The sequence below is a fragment of the Arctopsyche grandis genome, chromosome 13 (genome assembly GCF_051622035.1).
Source record: "Arctopsyche grandis isolate Sample6627 chromosome 13, ASM5162203v2, whole genome shotgun sequence".
Taxonomy (NCBI): Eukaryota; Metazoa; Arthropoda; class Insecta; order Trichoptera; family Hydropsychidae; genus Arctopsyche; species Arctopsyche grandis.
The window spans coordinates 27067642-27094084 of NC_135367.1; the positions used below are offsets into that span (position 1 = coordinate 27067642).

The following is a 26443-nucleotide window of genomic DNA, read 5'->3' on the forward strand; positions in this document are numbered from 1 at the left end:
TATAAATGCTTTGAAACTGTAATATCTGAAAAAATATTGAAAATAAAGTTTGAATGCACATCTATATTATTAATGCACACTATAATATAGATATGCACCCTATAATATATGTAGATATGCACCCTATAATATAATATATGTAGATATGCACACCGTAATATAAAGTGTTGTCTATATATAATATGGACAACACTATATTTATTAATGCACAATTTAAGTGTTTCTACTTATCGACATATCGGTAAGTGGATTATTTCGCACATTGCAATCGCGCACACGACATTCGTTGCCACAAAAATTCCGAATACGGAATATCGTGCACTCTAGTTCTCGATAGCATGATAGTGCACGTGTGTGAGGACGAAAACACACTGAGAGGCACGCGGCACGTGTTTCTTTTTTAAATACTTTTGCACATATAAAAAAAAACGCAAGCACGCATAAACATCCCCGAGTAAGGCGACCATATTTCCTCAAAACGGGATGCTCCGCAAAAAATTGTTCCTCTCTGCATATGAAAAAAGTGTTGCACGCCCAAAAATATTATAATTTTTCCCTCAAATAACCATTAATATTGTTGCGTAGAGGTGGGTTGAGGGTACAAATGAAAGGTCAAAGTCGCTTCACAGCATTTATTGAATGATTCAGGAGGTCCACGCGCAACTAGCGCTCGTCCCAGAATAATCCTTGTACCAAGTGTAAGTTGTAAGGTACGTTGCTCACTACAGCTTCCCCGATCCGTTTATTTTTCCATCGTCTAGGTACATACAGTTTTACAGTCTCACGCTCTCAAGCACATGCAGTCTTACGCTCTCGTCCGGATTTTGAGAACTAGTGGGAAGTGCCGTTCGGCCTAATCCAAGGGTCTCCATTGTTCACCCCCGAATGCACTTAACCGGCGGCTCCTCTTCTCCCGTTTTCCCACGTTACAATATTGTCAAGGAATGTTTATATTTTTGAGATTGAATTGATTTAATATAATATAAAACCATGGGAAGTCAATTATAATCTATCCATTTAATGATAGTTACTTTTTTATTCTAAAATATTCACTTAAATCTCAAAAAGGTCGTCAAAATTAAAAGGCTTGTATTTATTTTTGTCAGTATTTAAATCTGAAAGCTCAGTACTTATATTAATCGGCCAGTATCCACCGTTCAGTATACAAGTGGTGAGTTTAAATAATGAAAGGTCAGTATTTATTAAATGGTCAGTATTAAAATGTAAATGGTCAGTATTGTAGCGTATACTAAAAGGAGCCGCCGTTATAATTGGTTTCGAGGATTATCTCCAGGCTTAAGTACAAGTCGGCTTACAATGAGATATCCCCGAATGCACTTAGCGGGGTAGCGGTAGCTCGGTCGCATTCCGGTAGAGTTCTCAGAACCCACAGCGATAGCATGGGACTAACTTCCGTGGCACATCTAGTACGTGACCATAACAATAGGTAAACAAACCGGACGTCGAAGATGCCCTGAGTGACCTATCCGTTATAAGGCGGTACTTAGGCGATATCAAAACATTTTCGACGGAGCACTGGCAGTGCGTGTATCTCCTCAGTCACCAATAAATGCTGTGACACGACTTTGGCCATTTACTTGGATCCTCCACCCACCCCTATGCAACAGTATGAATGATAAATAGTAAGTTTTATTTTGACGAATGGCCAGTATTACTTTTTGATAGGTATCAACACAAAGTTGATACGATCTTGATAGACATTTCCATCCAACATGCATTGCTATTTGTTATGGCGAATGTACGTCAGATTTCTATACTGTCCATTTGTTATTTATACTGAGATTTAATAATATAATATTGATCATTTTATTATAAAATACTGACCGAAAACTGATTTATATACTTACCGAAATTTATTAAAATACTGGCCATTTGTTCCCAAAGGTAATTGGATTATTAGTCACATTGTGGTGGTCACAAAGACAATTTTTGCCATTAAAATCGCGAATACGCAAAATTTGGCACTCAAGGTCTCGTTAGTATGATGGACTTTTCGGCTGCCAGATGTTCCGTTATATAGATTTTAGTGATTTTGTGACCAGTAATCACCGAACCGTTTCCAAATTAAAATGAGCCAAGTAAAAAAAAAATATTTCGCCTGGCAACACCGATATCAAATGTCAAATTTTACTAAAATATGTACCGGCTGTCAAATTGAGTGTTGATAATTTTTGCGCAAAATGAAGTCTTTTTTGGTATTCAATAACATCAACGATCTGGTGTTTTGGAAATGGGATCACCTTTTCGTGAAGCACATCCTTCATCTTGCCAGAGGACAAGGATTGATCAAATCCACAGACCAGGTAGAAATAATAGTCATCGCCCTGAAGTACAATATATTGTTTCATATTATAAAACATAACATCTAAGAAATCTGAACTTTTCAGATTTCAGAAACGGACGCTGGCTTCAGCGGGGAACTGAATCCAGATATCGTGATTCAAATATTTTCACCGATCATAACATCGCAGAGGATAATGAGTTGCCAATTTGGCAATTCATATTCTTCGGTTCAATGCCGAGATGATACCAATATAGTTTTTGATGAGGTACTAATTCATTCATATATATTTATATTAAAAAATAATTAAATCGTAATGTTTGTACACTTCTTATATACATATTTTAATGTATTTGTAGTATGTCGGATATTTATTCGTTCACATCAGCAAAAACAGCGTATGTTGGATGCAAAAGTCACTCGGAACTCTTATCACCATCGTTAAGTACTTCTGCGGTCCTGATGTTTCACTGTATGTTTCTAAACATTGTATACATATATTCTGCTTAGTATTTTCATACAAATATACACCGTCGGTAATTTTGTATTTAGATTAAAACAAGAAAGGCAAAGAGCCGGAGTGTTGATGGCTTTAAATTCCTGGCAACGCTTGATATTCCGAGATCAGGCTGCTCTCGTAGGTGCTTCAGAATCTCTATCGACTGGCACCGAGTCAATGACAGCAACCTTGGCTGCTTTGAAAGCTGCTATCAATGCCTTACCACCACCCACAACACCGACACATGCAGCTATCTATGTCAAAAATAAGCTTTTATCATTGTATTCGACGTAAGTTTTCAATTGGCAAAGGTTTAAACTGTTTTGTTTTATGTTTAAATACTAATTTTATATATTTTAGACGGGGAACAGAAGACTTAATTCCGGCAGATACTATGTTCTTCGGTGTGATGAGCGTCGGAGCTCAAGATAAATGGTCTCGGAAACCTCCCAGTGATTCTGAAAGCCGTTCTTCAAGTCCTGTAGAAGATGACTATGAGGAACAACCTTGTAATTAATCCTTTATCTATATACATATATGTGGTAGAGATTCCTGACAGATGACGCTGTTCAGGACCACGGTTGGGATGTGGTGGTTTAGGTGAAGATCAAAAACGTGCGTTTTCAGTCATGTTGTTTATAAAGACGATACGTGCGGAGGTTTAGCGACCGACCGCGCGGAGCACAGGTCCAACTGCGACTAACCGTTATATCTCTGCCCTTTTTCATCCCCTTCTCACAATCAGTCGTAACATACTCTTTCTCAGCCATAGCCCATACATCAGCCTTTCGTTCAATTCTAACCCTACATACATATATGAAGTATCGATAGATCATGTATTGTACATATTTGTGAACAATTTTGACTGATAAGTATCCGATATCGTTCTCATCTATCTATATATGTATGTATATAAAAATGAATGTCTGTATTGTAAATTGTCTGTACTGTATGTCCAACATTGTAAATTTTTAGTCATTAGTATTATTTATTACTTTCACTAACTAACAATATTAAAATGATTCTATTTAAGACGACGGTGAAAGCATCGGCCAGACATTATCCTGGACCGTTCTCATTGGTGGCACACCCTATGGATTGCATTTGCACCGACTGGCTCGCAATATAACCCTCGTCTTGGGCATCGGAATGAACGGAAACTCAGCTCAGCACGTCGTCACAGCTCTACATGCACTTTCAGCAATCACTCCAACGCTAACCCAGCGAGACCTAGACGCTTTGAAGCAGGCATTCTCTCCATTAGATGTGGCAATGAAAAAGGTAAACGAACGTTACAAAGAAATAAACCATTCAAATTATACAAGTTTCCAATTTTAGGCAATAGATAGTCTCAAGAAGTGCAAGAATCAGGCGGAGTCGCCGCAGCGGAAACTTCAGTCTCAATGGGACGTCATCAAGAAACGGCTATCAGACTTTCTGCGCGAAGGCACCGGCTCGTGGGCGTCTCTGGAAGCGTCCATATCTTCATTAGCCGTCGGACTTCGCACCGCTTTCCATCTGGCCTGCCGCGGTTTCTCTCCTCCAGATCTTGCCATTCAACCAGTAGCTTTGCAAGTGCACACGAAATTATCACCGCTCTATCAATTCTTGCGCGTGAAAGCGATGGGAAACTTCACACTCGGATCATATCCTTTCTATAATCAGCCATAGCTCTGCTCTGGCTAAAATTCATATACATATGATAAATGTACTTTTGAATATTTATTTGTAATTTATACTAGGAAGGCTTGACAGGTAACTCCAATGCACCTTCCTGGTCAGAAATATTTTACATTTGATACTATGTAGTATTATACTGGGTAAATACATATCAATTTGTAAATTTGCAGCATTTTATACAATTCAGTAAAATTCAAGATTGCTGAAAACTCGAGATTTTGCGAGAAAATTGGTGAGGTTGCCAATTTTTTGGAACCGTTTCAATGAAAATCAGATAAATTGGCAAACTTTGATATGAAACGATCGACTTGAAGTCATAAATTCAAGGTCTAGCCAACAGAAACCAGTGGGATTCGAACCCGTGACCACTCTGTTCAAAGCATTAAATGCTAACCACTAGTCTATTCTGCTGGTTATCTATATATATAAAAATCAATGTTTGTCTGTCTGTCACGTATGCGTTCTTATACCATTCAACCGATTGCGATGAAACTTACATGAGTTATTGTGTGCATGCCTGAGATGCATTCTGAAAAAAAAAAACGGAATCGGGAAAACAGGAATGAGTGGCATTGCAACGTAATAATTTCAAATGTGTTCGCGTCGCCACTTGCGTTGTTAGGGTAAAATTAACAAAGCATTGAACAATTTCAAATGTATTGGCCGCCTGCGTTTTTCCAACAAATTATCATTACTGTAATTTTATTTGATTATTAAGTATTAATTTGAAACTGAAACATTCACTTCGAGAACGGGAATCACATGCGTTATTGTGGCATTGCAACGCATGCCGGGTTCAGCTAGTTGTATATAAATTTGTTTCCTTAACTGTAAATTGTTATAAAACTCCGGTGATGAGCAGATACGTCGAAGAGTTTCCGGGGTTGGTTCACTTCCTGCATATAGATCGGTGCTATCATCGTCTCACAGCTCCGGCACTACCGCATTGCAGTGAAATGCTGTCAGCTTCGAAGGTTCTACTGATTATATATTTGATAGTTTGCTCGTCATACGACAGTTAATCCTTAAACATACATATATACTGTGAGACGGAACAACTACCATTGAATATATGTACATATTTTCAGATATGGGCCATGGTGGAAAAGTCAAGGTCGAACCTGCAAGAGGGTCACTTGTCAAGCATGTGGAAGGATGGAGCATTACACTACGCGCATTTGGTGTGGTTCGAGGACTCGTCTGGAGGTCCGCTTAAGCCTCGACCCCTATCTGTGCAGGCATTGAGAGCTCTACCACCACCTAATACGTTACCGGAAGACTATTATCTGTTAGTGCATATGTTACAGTCGAAGTGTATATTCAGTTGTACATAATATATTCCAACTGGCGTTTTAGGTCATTCATATTCGAATACAATTCAACTAGTAAGTTATATCTCTACAAGCGCAAATATACTTTCAACAATGTGCGCCAGTTGTAATATAACAGCCGAGTTCTGACAGCTCTGATGTCTTTACGAATGCTTTAGAATTCAATAATGCGTTAATATTTGCTAGATATTACGAATATCTAGCAAATGAGTATCGTATTACGATTACTCTAAAGGTCTGACCGCACTATGCGTCAACCGAACGATGCGACCCGACACAACAGTGTGCGACAGTATTAGGTAAACCGCACTTGAACGACAGCGATGCGACCTACGTAGTAAATTACGTCAACCATTCGTTCGGTACCTCGGAGCAAAATGGACGAAACCAACGCTATTATAATATCTTTGATATGCGAGAGAGAAGAACAATCGAGAAAAACCAAAAGATTATGGCTACATGCTATTTCAAAGTCACGATATGAAGAAGGAGAATAATTGTCGCAAGGCAACCCCTACTCCACGACACCTTGCGTCAAAATTGGTCGGAAAGTTAACTTTGACGCACGGTGTCGTTCTACGTCATGCGACTATCGCGCAGTGCGTTATGTCTCATACAATTTCATACAAACAATATTTGGTCGCGTACTGTTGTGAAGTGTCGGATCATTCGGTTGTCGCATAGTGCGTTCAGACCTTAAGAATGTGTTCAAAACAAAAATGCAGAGAAATGTTATAATAATAGAAGTGCCTTTACTAATAAATTGCTGTGTGTTAATAATACGCGGTACGTCTCCATACTACGCTACAACGCACGGAATACAATCAGGCTCATCACATATTCACTACAGAAATTAAAGTTTTATTTTGATATAGATTTATTTACAATTTCGAATATATGGTGGTGATGGGCGTTGGTGGCCAATCCGTTTCTTTTCTCGGTTGGCTGCTGATTTTTATCCACTTTTTTGTATTTGTCTGTCCTTGGGAACTCTTAAATTAACGTGTAATGTATATTTTTAACAAAAATATGTATAATATAAAATGAATGATGTTTATATTAATTAAACTTAAATAATCGGTTATTTATATAATTGAGTATTCGGCGCCACTAAGAGAAATGTTTTTACATTTATTTAAAAATAATTTTTACATTTCTCTGGTGCCACCCCTGAAATTTTATGTAGAATGCGGACGATCGCCATGACACTTTTAAAAACTGTCAAACTACGATGTTAATTGAATAATATGTTACTTGAATGATCATTTTACCTATAAAAATGTATCCCATGTTGTTTATTGTGTGTTTTTGAATGCATCGTGCAATTTTTAACGATGCACTTGCCCATCTTGTGAGTAATATAAACAAATAGAGAAGTTTTTTATATCGGACATACGTCGAGCACCAAGCATCAAATACGACTGATGCTAAAATTATTTGAAAAGGTCTGTGGACATTCCTCACTTGACAACAATATGACGCCTAAAGCATTATTCTATTATTATAACATTTCTCTGGAAACATGTGACTTTCCAACTCAATTTATTAGTGACGTTTTCACGACAACTTAACCTCTCCATCTTACCTGGTACCAATTATTATAGTTGAACTGTATTTTCAGTTGTTATATATTTTGAACAGTTGGAATGTAATTCCCAATATGAATCAACTTACGTGGGTTAGACGGAATATATTCCAATTAGTCAAAATATATTACAACTGGAAGATATTGGGATGTTATAAAATAGTAATGGGTCTTGATTGTATTGCTTTACGATTTCAGGAAGTTGACTGAGGCTAGTTTCCCTGGCAATTCTAGGAACATTCGTTGTCTGGAACTCTTCGCTGTGCACATCGGTCTACTACCTGCCGGTACTGCGTTGACTCATGCACGTCGATTGGCCGCTACTATTTGTGATATCAATGCACCTCATCCTGCAAATCTTCTGTAGTTTATTTAAATACACTTTATATATCGATCTTTGTCACAACTCAAAATTTGGAAAAAAGCTTTTTTATACATAAGTATACTTGGTCGGTATTGTAAAATGACTAACAAATTTAAAGCATTTCAAAATGTTTGAAGGTGTCTCTTAAAAAATAACTCATTTTGAGTTGTGAAGCTTGTCGCAAATGAGCGATATGTGGTGTGATATGATATGTGTCAAATTTTTAAATGTCAAAAAATATTTTTTATTTTAACTATTTCAATTTTATTCGGTGCAATTTGTATGCCTAAATACTATACAATTTTATTAGGATCTGAATTTTTAATAAATAATGTATGTATAATATCTTAGAAGAACATTCCATTTTATATATAAATCATGTTGGCTGACATTTTGTTGACTGGCATATTTTGTAAAGTGCAATTTTTTGTACAACCATTATCTTCTATTCAAATTATATGCGATAACATATGTATATCAGAGAAAAAAAGATTTTTCGTTAAAAGATAACAATTTATTAATTTAACATGTACATATGTATGTATGTGGTAGAGAATCCTGACAGATGACGCTGTTCAGGACCACGGTTGGGATGTGACGGTTTAGGTGAAGACCAAACACCTCATGTTGTTTATTAAGTTGAAACGTGCGGAGGTTTAGCGACCAACCGCGCGGAGCACAGGTCCACCTGCGACTAACCATTACATCTCTACCCCTTTTCATCCCCTTCTCACAATCAGTCGTAACATACCCTTTTTCAGCCATAGCCCATACATCAACCTTTGTTTATGAAAATGGTTGGTATTTAACTGACCGATTTTTAACTCTTTGAATGCTTACGTCTTTTCTGTTGAAAGCCCGCCACGCTGAAAATTTCAAACTAGAATTATTTTGAAATCCAATAGAAAGCAGGTATAAAAATTGTAGGTAATCCAAACAAACCCTAGATAACTACCGACGAGGATTTCGGGTTTTGTAAAAGTGTGTTTAGACTCTCTAATATATCTTGCAACAATATATAATAAACAATATATTTTTCCAAAACTAGTTCCATCTTCTTCATAGTTGTTAAAATATAATGCTCACAATCTAAATGCCAAGCCACAATCTAAAATACTCAGCAGTTAGGGATTTCCATCGGGTAATTCTGCTATGGTTATAAATTCAGAAATTCCAGTGTAAACGAGTCTTTATAAACGTTGACAAATGAATGACACGGATTATACGATCCATGTTCAATGTATTTTTTTCAATGCTACCTAGAAAGGCTTAGCGGATAAAATTCTTGTTTACTTTGTACATTCTCAAAATACAACGCCTATTGGCGTTCTTCAGGCCTATGAACTTGTTGGCAAAACGCCGATCGGCGTTGGTCAGCTTTCAAAGGATTAATTGTAAAAATATTTAAACAATTTATTCAAAACAATCGTTCATGCAGTTAATGGGTTTTAGTTGTACGCCTATATAAGAATTTAATTTATTATTTGAGTGCTACATTTTTATATACATACATATGTATAATTTTTTCATTGCATTCAAATTGAATTCGATTTTATTCCATAGTGTATAAGACTGATAAATATTTATTAATTACCTGATTTCGTTATGTAAATATTTATGTTTTCGTTTTATATTTAATCATTATAAAAATTCAATTTGTGTGCCGTTTTGAATTTTTTTTGGTGAATTGTATTATTTTACTCATATTATATTTATTATTGTTAGATGTTTTAAAGCATATCATAGAATTTAAAATTGTATTCAATTTATTATTATTACAACACTTTAGTTATTTCTGTAATCATTTACATATATGTGGAATAAATTACACATACGAATAAACCTATGAATAGTGTTTTATTTTTTTAACATAAAAAAATCGTATAAAAATATCTGTTCAAATTATGCAAAAAAAATGTATTTTTCGATTGAATACAATATTGTCCGTAGTTCATATGAATTAAATTAACTACTTTTTATATTTGTGTAAAAATGTGTCAAAATTATTACAGCCTTGATTAAAAATTTCAAAGCTATTCAACTGGTTACTATTGTACAGATATAATAAATAAAGTACAAAAATTTTGACCAGAATCTCGCGGTACTTTTAGAACTTGATTTCATTGGAGAACCTTTCCTCAGAAATTCTGAGCTCATGCCCTAGCCAGCTTAACGGAAATCTCGCAATATATAATATATACATATTTTAATAGGATATTGTGCTATATTCCTGTAGGCATATATAGCACAACTTGTACTATCCCGAATCGAAGTCGACAATCTCATCTATTTCTTAAAACACATGTGTCACAATTGCATGTTGACCTTGCCCGAAATATATGTTCATACAAGGGCAAAGATACAATTCGACTTGCTCTACATTTTCATTTTATTTTTCATAGACAGGTAAACCCCAATGCGCCTTCCCAGACAATTACAAACATTGCAGCATTTTTTATTAAATAACTCGCTGTATTTTAAGAGGCTGAAAAACACGAAATTAACAATGAATGAATAAATTAATTAATCCATAGAGACATCTATGGATTTAGACTTGTACATACATTTTTACATATTGTACATAAATCAAATTCAGATATTTGTGACATAGTGGGTAGGATGGTTTTTGCCAATTAGATAGAGGAACCGTTTCAACAATGAAATCAGATAAATTGGCAAACGATTGACTTAGTCACAAATATCCAAGTCTGATCAGCAGTTTTAAATATTAGCATGAGATCGAACCTGGTATCCTCTCGGTGCTAAACATAAACGCAACCACTGAGCCATATTGCTGGCTAAACAACAAACATAAACAATCGCGAGCCCAAAGAAACCACCGCAGCTACAGCTACGCACCAAACGTTGAGCCCGTAGGAATTTTTGAGAACATGATTTCGCCAGGAAGCTACAGCCGCCAGTGAGCTTCAGTTCAGCCTGTCTGCGCCTCCAAAGTTGAGCAACTACATATCTCCTTCGCCGTACAATACATACTTCGGCCGTTCGGCCGGTTTAAACTTAAATTTATCAGCATTTTTATAGATCATATTAATAAAAAAAAATTAAGTGTATGCGAATAGTGCAAAATCTTACCTTGTGATAGATGTTGTGTGAGAAATGGGTCTACGTGACGAGACAGAATGTTAAATTACAGAAAACACAAATATCGGAAGGCAAAGATCGAAAATCAAAAGATCTTAAGTCGAAAGATCAAAAAAATATGGTGCAGGGTAAACGGTTCCTATTTACTTAATTTGCGCGAGCAGGATACAACATGAACAAGAGGAACAGGCTTTTCCTCCCATATTAACGTGCGCGCGCAGAATACGGGAGGGAAAGCATGTTCCTCTTGTTCCTGTTGTATCCTGCTCGCGCAAATTAAATGAGTATGTACCGTTGTAGTATGTACATGTATGGTGCATGGTTAACGGTACATACTCATTTAATTTGCGCGAGCAGGATACAACAGGAACAAGAGGAACATGCTTTTCCTCCCGTATTCTGCGCGCGCACGTTAATATGGGAGGAAAAGCCTGTTCCTCTTGTTCATGTTGTATCCTGCTCGCGCAAATTAAGTAAATAGGAACCGTTTACCCTGCACCATTTTTTTTTGATCTTTCGACTTAAGATCTTTCGATTTTCGATCTTTGCCTTCCGATATTTGCGTTTTCTGTAATTTAACATTCTGTCTCGTCACGGAGACCGGTGAGAAATATAGTGTTGAAAATTTTAATCACAATAAAAATTAGCCAGAAAACCAAAAAGGTTTAGTTCTGAACAAAACCAGACGACAACAGAGACTGGACGTTTTCAATTTCATTCATGAAAATATAGTTCTGTTTCCTGTTGATTTTTCAATAAATAAAATAAAAATAAAATAGTGTTTTTACCCCCAATCCCACATCTAGGATATTGTTCTTTTGATGATCAACCAATACTCAACATCTTTGAAGGAATACATCTGACTTTGAATATGACCATGAGATCCAAATTTGATCCCCAGACTTTAACTGTAGATTGGTCGATTGTTCGATTTTCATTTTAACATTATATGATTGCAACTTTTGGCTTTTGTTTGAGAAACATCGTAAGCATAAAATTTGACGGTAAGCTTTTGATGACCCGATCATTTCCAACATGGCTGCGAATCACAACAGTAACGTTAAAAATCCATCTCCAAACAAGAAAGTGAAAAACAATGGGTGCAACAGTACGCTATTTCAGGTATTATTCCTTTCGGTGTGTAACCTGATTTTTCGAGACACCAGTAAGAACCTGACGACAGAAGATCTTCCAGACATAACAACGTCAGATATATCCAATTTGCTCGGAAATGAAATCGAAGAGTATGTTTGTATGGAATAAGTTAGTATGGATCAATCAGTTTTTATACACATTTAAAATGAATGGAATTCTTATAGATATTGGATATCAGAGTTGGAAAATGCCAAAAAGAAAGGTCGGAGGCCCAAACTATTGAAAGTTATCTGTAGAACTTTCATCCTCGGATATATGATTGATGGATTCCTGCTGTTTTTTTCATCAATGACATGCAAGTTTGTATATTTTTATTAATACAATATTCGTCACCATTTAACCAACAATGCAACGTAGCATTGCATTGAATCGTTTGCAAATTGTAATAATTTATACTGGAACGTTTGAATTTACATTTCAATAACAGTGAGCAACAAAAAATCACGTTTTTCACTTACTGGAGCGGAAACTAATCTTTACAAAGTTTGACCCATTAAATTCGAATACGACAATATTTTTTACATGGTTTTTCTCTTAGTTTTACTTCGCCTATCGGTCTGACAATATATCCTAAATTATTCCGATCAGTTTGGTTTGGTCTGTGATATACATTTAAATTGCTTTCGCTATTTCAATGGTGAAAAATAATCGTTATAAACACGTTTAAGAATCCAAAAAATTTGGAAACGATGACAGCTCATTCACCGCCAATGGCCAGTAGCTTTGTTTGTTTGACTTTCCGCCCCCCATTCGTTTTGTCAGATTGTAATTGTTTAAACGCCTATAACTTTATCTTTTTCACACTAAATCTTATAAAATTAGCATTATAAGCTCTCATTATCTCTCATATATTATATATATTTTTACTTAACAAATTTTTTGACTTTATCTCATTCAAGAGATGAGCGTGTAAAAAATGTGCAATTTTTACATATTTTTGGCTTTTGTCTTTAATTCAAAATCTATTATTTCTGTACAAAAATGGAGTGTTGGAATCAATAATCGAAAGTTTTTTTCTGTTTATTGTAATTTTTATTGCTCAAAAAAAAAAAAATATATAGTTTTTAAATATTTTTTTTCGTATTATTATGAGATAATTTCGCTAATTTTTCTCTTTATCACGTTTATAACGATTGGTTTTCAATCTCTATATATATTTTTCATTTTATCTGAACGTTCTAATTGAGGTAGTAAATGATTTTAAATTACACTATGAAATGTTCTAGTGCTAGGGGTGCTCATCGCTAATCGCACATTTTTTTAAACGCTCATATCTCTTAAACTAGAACAAAACTGTTGTCATATTCGAATTCAATGGGTCCAACTTTGTAAGGATTAATTAATTTCCGCTCCAGGAACTATTTTGCTGCTCGGTGTAATTATTTACGCACGGCAAAAACCACTGTTTTTGAAAATTAATAATGGTTTCTCAACTTTATGCTACAAACTTACGTGTATATACATATGTACCTATGTATTAAGAAATAAACATAATTTAGATTTTAAGATTATAAGTGTTAATATTATACTGTTTCAACAAAATGAGGACTATTTTAATGTAAATTCATGTCAGTTGAAGTAAAAGGTTTTTTAAATTTAAAATATGTTACATAATTTTTATTAAAATACCAAATTTTACCTTGAAAGTATGGTAGTGACTAATAATCAACTTAGAAACCATTAGGTAAATCGGATTCGAGCCATCAGCTGATAACTGGTCAAATTCATTCGTTTTCAGCTAGCGAAATTAAAACAGCCTTGTAATTTATATATCTAGAACAGATCTAATCTTATTATGTTTCCATTCAAGAAGAGGCCTATTTTCATCCAGTCATTTTATTTTAAATGTTAGTGGAGCTAAAAACTTAAATAAAAATATATAAATTAACGGTGGCTCGTCAACTGAAATAAACTACTTATTACACCTAAGCTATCGCCATTGATTGAATAATATGTATGTAAACGTTGAATAGTAATATGTAAATTTTCAAAATTTCAGACCTTTTGTACCCGTTATGTTAGCATTGTTCGTGTCAGAATTTGATTCTGACGTAAAGTCCATTGAAAAAGCCAGTTTTTATGCAGCCGGATTAATAATTCTTACATTAATCGGAGTCATCATTAATTTCAACTCCACGCGGCGAACTTTGCAACGAGGCATGAGAATAAGAATCGCATGTTGCTCTTTACTTTATAGAAAGGTACGTTAATGAATATATTGGAATCATTTTACCATTATAATAGCGCGACGTAATGCGACACGGCCAGAGTGATGTGTCGTGTCGCGTCGCGTTGCGCAACATATCCTAATGGGTTCCCGGAAAGATGCACTAAATTGCACTAAAAAGTAGCGCAGTTTCGAGAAGACCTAATTTTCAAAGGCGCTCAAATAGTACTTTTGCAATAGAATTCCACAAAAAAAAGGTTAGCACCCTCGGATAACATTCAAATACCCCTTGATGCATTTTTTGGAATTCTATTGTTTTAGTTCTCCTTGAGCATATTTGAAAGTTTGGATGCCTCGAGAGTGCAACTATCTCGAGTGCATTTTTCCGGTCACAATCCTAATGATCATAACTTTCAGATGTTGCGTTTAAGCTCTTCAGCGCTCAATCAAACTACAGCTGGACAGTTAGTGAATATCATGTCGAATGATGTCAATCGATTCGATTTAGTACTCGTCAGTCTCCATCACCTGTGGATTATGCCCTTCCAGATTTCGCTCATGTGCTATTTGATCTACGTGCAAGTCAACATAGCTGCAGTCATTGGAGTAGTGACAGTGCTCATGCAAACTTTACCTCTACAATGTAATTTTCAAATACATATAATATAAAAATCAATATCTCTAAGCTTAGCGGTCGGATCTGAATACTACATATTATAGTTTCGGCTTCATAACTGCTCTACCAAAGCAAGATCTCAAAAAAATCTATACCATTAAGGCGAACACACTGAGTGGTATGTGCTTTTTTAGATACTTTTAAAGCACCTCTAGCCCATATACACGGAACACAGTCCCAAAAATCACTCCCTGGAGTATTTTCGGTGATATTTATCCTTGGTTGACAGTGATCGATATCGGTGAATCCCATATTTGAAGAAATGTAGGAGAAACTTGTCGGTTGTATATGGATATGCATACATGTGCGACCCCTCAAAAATATGCACTCTGCACGTGCAAGTAAACCCGGATTCGGTTTGGGGAACACCCACTGTTTACGGTCACAGCGGGAAACCTAGGTGACAAATGTCGTCCCATACCACTCAGTGCGTTTTCTCCCTTATACTTGGTCAGTACCACTTCCTAGCTTGCGTTTTATTAATGAATTTTAAGACTTTAACCATTTCATTATCAGTCTGGTACAATAACCAAGCAAACATATGCAATAAGTTCGGTACTCTCTACTTAAACCTCAGTACAGAGAACCCAACAAACATGATTATATGTATGTATATATTTTTCAGTAATTCTTGGCAAATTTTTCACAAAGCTACGTTTGAAGATTGCAGTAAGGACTGACGAACGGGTTCGTTTGATGCATGAAATAATTCGAGGTATTCAGGTACGGAAAACACTATATTTATTGTGCGTGGTATAGTTCTTGGCCTATTCATAGATTTTAATGTTAATAAGAATCTTTTGTAAGATGTGCTTGAGGAACAACTGTCACGAATTTGTTCGATTTTACTAATTATGCTCACCGTTCCTTGATCCACCATAACTCTGTCCATGTAATTTATACTGATTTCCAGAATACCTTTGATAAGCTAAATCATTTCATATTATTGAAGAAAATGTCCGAGTATGGCTTTCTTGGCAGATAGGTGCAGTTTTTCAAATCATATCTATCGTTTGTCGTCTTTAGTACCTCTCGTTCCCGTATCTATGTTGTTGTCTCCGAAGTTCCCCAAGGCTCTAACCTTGAACTCTTGCTCTTTAATTTATTTGTTAATGATATTGGTAGGCACTTGGTCAATTGTCGTTTTTCACTACATGCGGATGATTTAAAGCTCTATTTGAGTATAGATTCTGAACGTTCTTGCGAGCTTTTACAAGAGAATTTAAATGCTCTTCATTGCTTGATCGTTAACTAACCGTTTGCCTCTTAATGTCTCCAAATGTAAAGTAATGTGTTGCTCTAGATCTAGATCTATCCCTGATCGTGCCTTTTCTTATCTTGCTGGTGATTCTGAATTGAACTGGGTTGAATCTACTGTTGATCTTGGGGTTGCTTTTCAGAGTGACCTAAGGTTCTCCAATCACATTGATTCTGTGTGTTGCTCAGCTTCAAGGATACTAGGGGTTTTCGCAATTCCCGATATTTCCACAATCCCACTGTTCTGAGGCTGTTGTACAATGCTCTGGTGAGAAGTATCATGGAGTACGCCTCTGTGATCTGGAGTCCTTCAGCCAAAACTCAATCTATTAAACTTGAACTTATCCAAAGACGCTTTCTCCGCCTTCTTTAAAAAGAGCAAAATGGGATTTACCCATACTATTTTCCTTCAAGATCTGTCTCGGGTATGGTCGGCTACACTTCTTTTGAACACAGGAGGAATGCTGCCTTCATCAAGTTCTTTTTTTCTATATTTAGAGGTTTTATCTCATGCTAGTCTATTCTGATGAAGATTGGCCTTGATGTTTCGGAGAGTTTGATCTGGACCCGCCATCGTCCCTTATTTCATATTCCTCAGGCAAGAACTATGGCATATCTTAATTCTCCCATACCTCGAGGCCTCCGTTTCTTGAATTCACTGGATGCCATTGACATTTGTCATATCTGTTTTCATTCACTGCACCGCTTCCTCGGTTACGGGGGTCACGACCAACTAGAGCAGTTAATAGTTAACAATTTTAATTGTTAACTGTTGACTTGGTTGCTATATTTTTATTTATTGTAAGAATGTTAAATGTCATGTATTTTTTCTTCTGTTCTTAAACTGATTAGCAAACTAGTCACTTTGGAGCAATCTATTAGCGAGTGTGCATGAATAATTGATATAAAATAAATATAAAAAAGATTTTGCCGTCAATTGGTTTTAGTTCGTGTGGCCAATAACTATACCCCGACCAACAACTATTATCGGTGATTTTTCTAACATTTGAATTACATGACAGGTTATCAAAATGTACGCCTGGGAGCAGCCATTTGAAAAGGCAATTGCCCGTGCCCGCGAAACTGAAATGTCTGCTGTCAAAAAGACTGCATACATACGCGGGATTGCCATCAGTGAGATGATTTTCACTGAAAGATCATCGCTGTTCAACACATTACTTGCATATACGCTCATGGGTTACACTATAACCGCATCAACCGTAAGTCAATATTCAATCATTTGATGATTTACATATGTTATTTTATTAAATAATTGTCGTTGATATCTTTCAGGTGTTCTCTCTAGCCCAATTTTTCAATAAAATTCAGGAAGAGCTCGCTTTTCATTTTCCAGCGGCTGTTGCTCAAGCTGCTGAATGCTTGATAACGATTAGGCGTATTGAAGATTTTTTGATGCTTGATGAATTTTGTGACCAAACTAATTATATAGTCAACAATGAAATTGATGTATTCGATGAAAAACAGATGCAAGAAAAGAATGCACATATCAATAGAGGTTCTGTTTTGAAAATACTCATAAAATATAAGTTTTTCATATTTTAAAGTGTAATAAAAAAGTAATACGTATCATATTTTATCTATAGCTTTTGATGCATCAGACGTTTTATCTGAAAGTGAAGTTAGCAATTCTATTGAAATCAAAAATTTGACAGCTGCTTGGACTAAAGAACACAATACATTGTCTGACATAACTTTTTCAGTAAAAAAGGGGAAATTGTATGCAATTGTTGGAGCTGTTGGAGTTGGAAAAGTATTACGAATTTACAAGTTTATATTTTTTATTGAATTTAAATTAAAATGTTCTTTGTATGTTTTTTTAGAGTTCCTTGCTTCAGTTACTTCTAAAAGAAATTCCAATTTTAAGCGGTTCAGTACAAATAAATGGAAGCTTGTCTTATGCCAGTCAAGATCCTTGGCTATTTATTGACACTGTTAGAAATAACATTTTATTCGGACAGGCGTTTAATTCTGAAAAATATAAATCAGTAAGTTTTTTTAAGTTAAAGTAAATAACCACATATATTATAATTAAAATCTGACAAAACGAGTGGGTGGCGGAAAGTCAAACATATAAGGCTACTAGCTAAAAAAACGTCAACGTCTTCAAAATTTTCGCAATCTCAGATCTGTTTAAATTTCTTTCGGTGACCAAACCGCGCAAAAGGGCAAAGTTTCAAACCGATTTGAAGAATGTAGGAATATTGCCTGAATCATTCGCGAAGTGAAACATACATAGAATAGCCTAGTCAAAACGGACGCGATGTATGTTTGTGGGTATGTGCGAGTGCATCGACAAGTATGGAGATTTCAAAAAAACAAATTTTAGGGTAAATGTCGGAATTCTCGTACGCTGCTCAACCGTCCGAAATTATATGCGAACCAGGCAGTATGTGTCGGGGTATTTCATCAGGTAAAAGTCGAGTTAATTCAGGGCACGGCAATACTATTGGCATCGCAAAGAGTAGCCAATCACAGGAAGGAGTGGGTTGACCGAGCCTCGCTTCCGAGCCTAGATGGTCCACCCTGTCGAGAATCCGGCTTTTACCAATTTTAGAATACCAGGAGTATACGTTATGTATGGATGTGTTGTGACGACCGATCGTGTCGAAGAGACGCGGGGAAGAGGGGTAGTAGGGAATTGGGGGGATGTGGAGCGTCTGATATGTGCTCCTGATATTGAGCACCTGACTCGGAACGGGTGACGATAGCGTCAGATGCTCTACACGGGAGCGTACACACATCCACATCCACGAAGACACACACACATATAAATGTATCATTTTGAACCGGTGAACGGGTTGGATCGGCGAGCGTGTAATGCACGCACTCAAAATTTTACTATTAATACGTGCGCGTGCTTATAAATTACCTTACATTCTATTTATATCAAACATATAGCTTTATTTTATTAATTCCTTACCGAAACCACCCGTTGAAATCAACGGGCACAATACTAGTATACTATACATAATGTTTCAAGTTTTGAGTATCCATTTTTTTAATGCCTTTTTTGCCTTTTAAAGGTAGTGAGAATATGCGCTTTATCAGATGATTTTAAGCAGTTTCCTCACGGAGATAAAACTCTTGTTGGAGAAAGAGGCATATCGCTTTCAGGTGGACAAAAAGCAAGAATCAGTCTTGCAAGAACACTCTACAAAGAGGTAAGGATAAGATATTCGTTTAAAAATAGCACTTGTCTATTTGGAAGATTGTGATGTGTGTCAGTTTGAAGACTTGGAGCTAAGTTGTATGCAATTGTGCATAATTTGGAAGGACTTACATACATAGATACTTTTGGGTATCTGCTAACTCACAGTCCAATCTGAGTATCTGACCTATGTACATAGATACATGTTGCAATCTTACCATGAATGTTATTAGTAAAGATTTCATATTTGGTTATTTATACAGGCTGACATATATTTATTGGATGATCCGCTATCAGCAGTTGATTCTGACGTTGGTGCACACATTTTCCAAAAATGTATTAGTGGCTATTTGGAGAACAAAACCAGAATATTAGTTACACACCAGTTGCAATTTCTTGAAAATGCTGACTGTATTATAGTGCTTGAAAATGTATGTAAAACTAAAATGTGTAAAATATCTGATTTATTCAGTATAATTGATTTTTTTTTAATATTAAAGGGTAAAATAAGTAGCATGGGAACTTATGAAGAATTAAAGTCATCCGATAAAAGTTTCAGCAATGTTTTGGCTACTTTTGATGAAGAAGAGGTTGAGGAACAAACGATAATCATTGATGCTAAACATCCAGTAGAAAGAAGAAGTCTGAGAAAAAGGAGAAGTACTGTATGTAAATTTTTACTTTGTTTTACTAACATTTGTAGTACTATTTCGAATCATTTACCAGTATTTCAATAATATTATCACACAAAAACGTATCGTTAGAGCACCAGATATTATACTGTAGGGGTTCTACGACTTGATTGATTTTGGGTCGCCATCCCAAGAGTTTATTTTATTTTTACATAGATATATACCAGGAAGGCCTAACAGGTAAACCCCAATGCGCCTACCTAGACAATTAATTACAAACATTGCAGCATCTATGGATTTAGACTTGTACATAAATTTTTACACATTGTACATAAATCAAATTCAGATATTTGTGACAGCGAGTAGGATGAGTTTTGCCAATTTGATGGAGGAACCGTTTCAACAATGAAATCAAATAAATTGACAAACTCTAAAGGTCTGACCGCACTATGCGTCTGCGACACGGACGGCAGCGTGCGGCCAAATATTGTTTGTATGAAATTGTATGAGATATAACTAGAGGTAGGATAGTCACAGTGCTATCCATTGTTCGGCAAACCTTTAACAATGCATTTACAACCTTTGAACAATACACGGCCCCCTCAGGCTCCGGTGACTAGATATAACGCACTACGCGTCACGCGACAGAGTTGCCTTTTGTATCAACTTTGCCGTGTTGTGTCGTACTGCAGCAGTCGACGGCCGTATAGTGCGGTCAGACCTTAATAGGAAACGATCGACTTAGTCACAAATATCCAAGTCTCACTAGCACTATTAAATATTAGCACGGGATCGAACCCAGTAACCTCTCGGTGATAAACATAAATGCAACCACAGATCTCTATTAATGAGTTGGGACCGATTCGACCATGTTGATGGCTACCACTTTACTTCCTTCCCAAACGTCATATTAAATATCGTGCATTAAACACACCGCATTAAACACACCACATCGTCATTTCATTATTTTCACCCATCAAAATACCAATTAGATATTAGCCAAATGGATACTGGAGCGACGCAGCGTGCATTTCAATTAATCTAAGATTTTTTCACTACAGATTCTCGTAGATATGGACCCGAATGAAAATCAAAACGAAGTAATCGAAGAGACAAAAACTGGTGAGACCATTATTCGTGTGTTTTTACAATATTGGAAAGCTGGAAGATGCAACCACATGATTGTCTTCACGGGCATTATTATGATTCTCGGACAAATTGCCACCGTCATGTGCGATTTCTGGGTGTCTTTCTGGTACGGAATCTTGTTATGTTCGTGTGATAAGCAAGTGTTCGCCGATTATTTTATTTCTTTTGATTTCAGGTCGAGTCAGCACGTTCACAATTCAACGAAGTCGAATTTCGTTTCGTTTTATTCATATTTTGAAATTAATCAACGAAATGATTCTGCTGGAGCAAACTCCAGCTATTTGGATATCTGGGAGGACTATGGACCGTTGAATTCAGTGGAATATCTTTACATATACGGAATCATTTTAATTGCCTGTGTGGTATTGGTCCTTGCACGTTCGTTGATGTTTTTCAAAATGTGTGTTAATTCGTCTAAAGGGCTCCACGACGACATGTTCCATAAGATTTTGAGAACTAAAATGAAATTTTTCAATGACAACTCTTCAGGTGAACTGTTTTGTTTTACTTTTATAAACCTTTATTATGTCAAAAGACCCAATCATTGGGTTTTTATTATTATTGCTTAATATTGTGTCCTAGCACAATGGTGATATGTCGGCAAGACCCAATGATCAGAGCAGTGTTTTAAATATTACAATAAATCAGGTGTACTGGATATACATAAAACTGATATCTAATTGTTGTTCAGTTAACTCTATTTCAGTTTTAGTTTTAAATTCATGCATGATTTAAAATTAAATTTAAAACTTATAAACCTGATAATGTATCATTCTTTAGAAAATTGACTAAATATGAAAGTCGGAACAAAACCTTATTTATAATTCGTATAGAATTTATCACCACTGTGCTCTAAGATTGAATAGCTATGATGTTTTGTTTACAATAGTTTTGAATTTCAACTGTTTTCAGGCAGAATTCTCAATCGTTTTTCAAAAGACATCGGCACCATAGATGAAAGCATACCGCAAGTAACAATACAAGCATTGCAAATTACTCTAGTATTCATCGGTATTTTAGTTTTGGTCATTGTTACTAATCTATGGCTATTGGTACCAGCAATTGTAATACTGATCTTGTTCAGACTGGCCTTGGGTGTATATTTCGCGACCGCTCAAAACATTAAAGTATTAGAAACAACAAGTGAGTCCTTCATTCAAAAGCATGTACAAAAACACTATGGAATTTAATGCCTCTGATTTTTCCAGATATTTGCATAGTGTTTCAGTATATGAAATGAAGTTTAAAATCTGTATTTTTATAAAAACATGAAGTGATTTACAGCTCGCAGTCCTGTTTTTGCACATGTCACGTCGTCGTTGAACGGAATTGTTACCATTAGAGCTTCAAGATCTCAATATAAATTAGTAAAGGAATTCGATTCTAGACAGGTATGTGTATAATTTATTAAAAACTCTATTTCATTGTATTAAAAGACATTTGTTTCTTCGGTTCGGTGATTACTGGTCACAAATTACTCGTCACAAAGTCACTAAAATCTATAACGGAACATCTGGCAGCCGAAAAGTCCATCATACTAACGATAACTATCATAGTAACGAGAACTTGAGTGCCAAATATTGTGTATTTGTGATTTTCATGGCAAAAATTGTCTTTGTGACCACCCCAATGTGACGAATAGTCCAATTACCGTTTCTTCGTATGTTGCCAAAATATATTGGCTATTTGTAATATTGGTCCAAAATTGTCCACGTGCAACGAATATCTTACAATATATAATAGGGCTATTATGTATGTGTGTGTGCCTGCGATAACGCTCGCCGTACTAAAATAGTCGTTTTGATTCGACATATGTATGTATATCACAGTTAAAACATAATACGAACATAATATCAGAACAAGAAAAAACTTCTATATATACTGTTTGCTACCAATGTTTTCTCTAGGGCAATAGTCTCAGAGCATTTAGCGCCATCTATTGAAAATTTAATTAATCAATTAATTTTTCTTTTGGTGTTTTATATTGTTTATATGTATGTAGGTAGGTAGGTACAGTGGTATTTGGTCTAAAAACCCAGCGAAAAGTATTTTTTTACGTTTTTTACCAGAAAACAGCTTTCTGTACTATCGCATGCGAGTTTTTTTACAATTTTAAACAATCTTAAAATTGTTGATAATATTTGGAAATTCCTCAAGTTTCACAGGAGGATATTTTTATAACAGTTACTAGTTTTTTTTCTTCTCAATTTTTGAATAAAAAGCCTTTCGGTACTTCCTCTTATTATATCATGTAGATTCTTTCGAGTCATTAAAATGAGAGAATCCTCAGAAACTGGAATATAAATAAAGAATGAAAATAAGTAGAAAATTGGAATTGCAAAATACGCTTAATTATTATTGATTATTTTCTCAAAGTGCAAATTCGTGCAAACTTTGTTTTACTAGAATAAAAGTAGAGATCCTAGAGTTTCATATCACATAAATTTGAATCGGCTAAAATAAGCACAACACGTTTAGAAACGTTAATTTGTACAAACAAGTAAAGAAAACCTAATTGAAAATAGTAGGGTTTGTTGACAGGTCGAAACATGTAAAATACAATTTTAAAAGTAATGAAACTTAGTTCAATCTAGTTTACATATATTGTTCTTTAAGGCCTTTACTAATTTTTTCCACCAAAAGCACTTTTAGCATAAAAATAATCACAAGGAAAGTTGTTTAACAACAACATGCCACGAAGAAAAACAAGCGTATCACACAAATGACAATTCGACTGCGACTACATTTGGCTAGTGAGCTTAACCCAGGTAAAGACTCTAAAGTGTAACGACATATTTATCTATCCATTTTGGGACCCCAACATAAACTCAATTTGTGAAAACTTGAATTTTTGATTTTTGGCCAGACTTTGAGGCCAAATACCAGTATGTGCATTGGTAAAAAACAGTATATGTAGAAGTTTTTTTTCTTTTGTTATTATATTCGTATACTTTTTGGCAGTGGCTTAGTTGTGATATACATAGTATGTTCAATCGAAACGACTATTATAGTACGGCGTTATCTCAGACAGACACACAGAATAGTGATATTATATACATGGTATTCAAAATGGAGGCAATAACGTGGAGAGGTTATGGTGAATGAAAATGTGGAGGGACAGAGAAGATCTTCAGCTCAATGGATCGAAAAGATTCTTACTCTGTGTTGTTAGGATTGTGTTCAAGAACTTGATACGAGAAATAATTCAAAATTATATCTTACATATTTGCGTAGAAGCGCTTCACTAACCTAACCTATCCTTTAATTTTAACCAAAAATATCATTTATGTTTTTAGGACATCCATACAACAGCATTCAACAGCTACATAGTGTTCAATGCTACAATTGGATATTGGCTGGATATAATATGTCTTGTCTTCTTGACATGCATTTGCTTTGTGTTTGTTTATTCCGATGATGGTGCCAGATATTTTTTTTGATTATTAAGTTCTATTCAATGAAAATTAAATATTGAAATTTTTGTTTATTTAATTTTCAAGATAACGCAACTTCTAGCAACGTTGGCCTCGCCATCTCCCAAACATTGGTACTTTTGGGAATGCTGCAATTTGGGATGCATTTGTTAACTGAAACATTCGTACAGATGACCAGCGTCGAACGAGTTCTTCAATATTCGAATTTGGAAGAGGAAGAAGACACCAACCGAATTGGTAAACATCACTCATTTGGAGAATATGAAATATTACATTACACAAAGTTTCATTAGTTCATTAATATCTATTGAAATTACCATGTTTTTACATATTGGGTAGCATTCGAGCACTTTTTTATTAAATTGATCAAAAGATTTCCTTTCAAACTTTATTTGATGTCTGCCTCCATTTACTTCAGATTATATTCATAATGAAAGATCGAAACGTTTAATATGTTTAATACTTGTCATCGTTTTCAAAAGGTATGAATAAAAGCGTGGAAAATTGGCCCACAAGTGGAAGTATAGAATTCAAAAATGTTTGTTTGAGATACTCTGAAGCTAGTGACCCAGTTTTAAAAAACATCAACTTCGCTATAGAGAGTGGATTCAAAGTATGTATGAATCAACTTTATAATTGCAAGTGCATTTTCTGAAAATGGAATAATAAAATAACATTTCAGGTAGGAATAGTAGGCCGTACAGGTGCTGGAAAGTCATCTCTCATAGCAGCACTATTTCGACTAGCTGAAATCGAAGGCAAAATCGAAATAGACGGAGTTGATACCAAAGATGTTTCTTTAGAAGTGTGCATACAACTTTATCTTACCTTATAAGCTAATATATATTATTCTTTTACATATATAAATTGTAATTTTTTCAGAACGTTCGCTCTAACATATCAATAATACCTCAAAATCCCATACTTTTCTCAAACACTATAAGATATAATTTAGACCCGAACGATAAACATGATGATGAAGCCATTTGGACGGCCATAGAAGATGTGAGTATTACTATTAAATTTTGAAATGTGTAAGAAGAGTGGACAGGCACTGAAAGCAGTATACAAAATAAGTAATCGAGTGGTAGTCAAAGTAATTGCCATCGGTTTTTAGTTATGTAAAAGAAGACTAAACGGTTTAACCTATGTTGAATGCCTTAGTATATACATATGTTATTATTACAGGTAGGGCTTAAAGGTAAAATTCCAACACTAGACTTTAAATTAACTGAAGACGGAAGCAATCTAAGCGTTGGTCAGAAGCAATTGGTTTGTTTAGCACGAGCAATGCTCGGAAACAACAAAATACTAGTCATGGATGAAGCTACGGCGAACGTCGATCCAGAGTTTGTCCTCGTTTACTATATTTCAAATACAAGTTTTAATTTTATTAAGACAGGTCTTTAGTTTAGATGTCTTAATTTTCAGGACCGATTCCTTCATTCAAAAAACAATCAGAACAAAGTTTGCAGACAGTACTGTATTAACTATAGCACACAGACTTAACACGATAATTGATTCAAACAGTGTTCTCGTTATTGATAATGGACAAGCTGTTGAATTTGATCATCCTTATACTTTATTGAGGAATGAAAATAGCTATTTTTATAAAATAGTTCAACAGACTGGGTCCAAAATGTTTGACAATCTATTAAACATTGCAAAGGAAACTTATGATTGTAGAGAAAAAGTGACAGTACACGTTGAAGATGCACCTGATGATTTATTGGAAGATGTGTCTGAAGTTGTGGAATAAATCGTTTTACATATTTTTTTAAATATACTTAATTTATTTTTATGTTACATTCTAATTCTAATGAGTTTGAACACATCGATCATAAGATTTAATTTATACAAATCCGAACCTTATTATTTTGGTTAGTACTTTAAAAAAATATATATTTACATTACGAAGTTATTGATAATAAAACAGGTAGA

General features: G+C 35.2%; 2 protein-coding genes across 2 annotated transcripts; both read left to right on the plus strand.

Annotated features, from left to right (window-relative positions):
* The first annotated feature begins 2136 nt into the window (after nt 1-2136).
* Nucleotides 2137-9607, plus strand: HPS1 (Hermansky-Pudlak syndrome 1 protein). Its single transcript, XM_077444712.1, has 10 exons — nt 2137-2324; nt 2409-2570; nt 2662-2774; nt 2855-3091; nt 3162-3310; nt 3835-4082; nt 4140-4453; nt 5302-5455; nt 5570-5769; nt 7596-9607. The coding sequence occupies exons 1-10, from the start codon at nt 2202-2204 to the stop codon at nt 7762-7764; spliced, it is 1869 nt and encodes a 622-aa protein (XP_077300838.1). The 5' UTR covers nt 2137-2201; the 3' UTR covers nt 7765-9607.
* A 2291-nt stretch (nt 9608-11898) lies between these two features.
* On the plus strand, nt 11899-26281 carry LOC143921690 (ATP-binding cassette sub-family C member 4-like). The gene is made up of 26 exons (XM_077445042.1): nt 11899-12107; nt 12183-12313; nt 12446-12501; nt 12687-12743; nt 13693-13778; nt 14018-14219; nt 14603-14828; nt 15487-15584; nt 17141-17338; nt 17412-17634; nt 17723-17889; nt 17960-18124; nt 19163-19300; nt 19551-19718; nt 19788-20012; nt 20981-21174; nt 21244-21557; nt 21981-22211; nt 22353-22459; nt 24365-24488; nt 24569-24739; nt 24985-25115; nt 25185-25307; nt 25385-25507; nt 25691-25851; nt 25934-26281. The coding sequence occupies exons 1-26, from the start codon at nt 11899-11901 to the stop codon at nt 26259-26261; spliced, it is 4356 nt and encodes a 1451-aa protein (XP_077301168.1). The 3' UTR covers nt 26262-26281.
* Nucleotides 26282-26443: the final 162 nt, after the last annotated feature.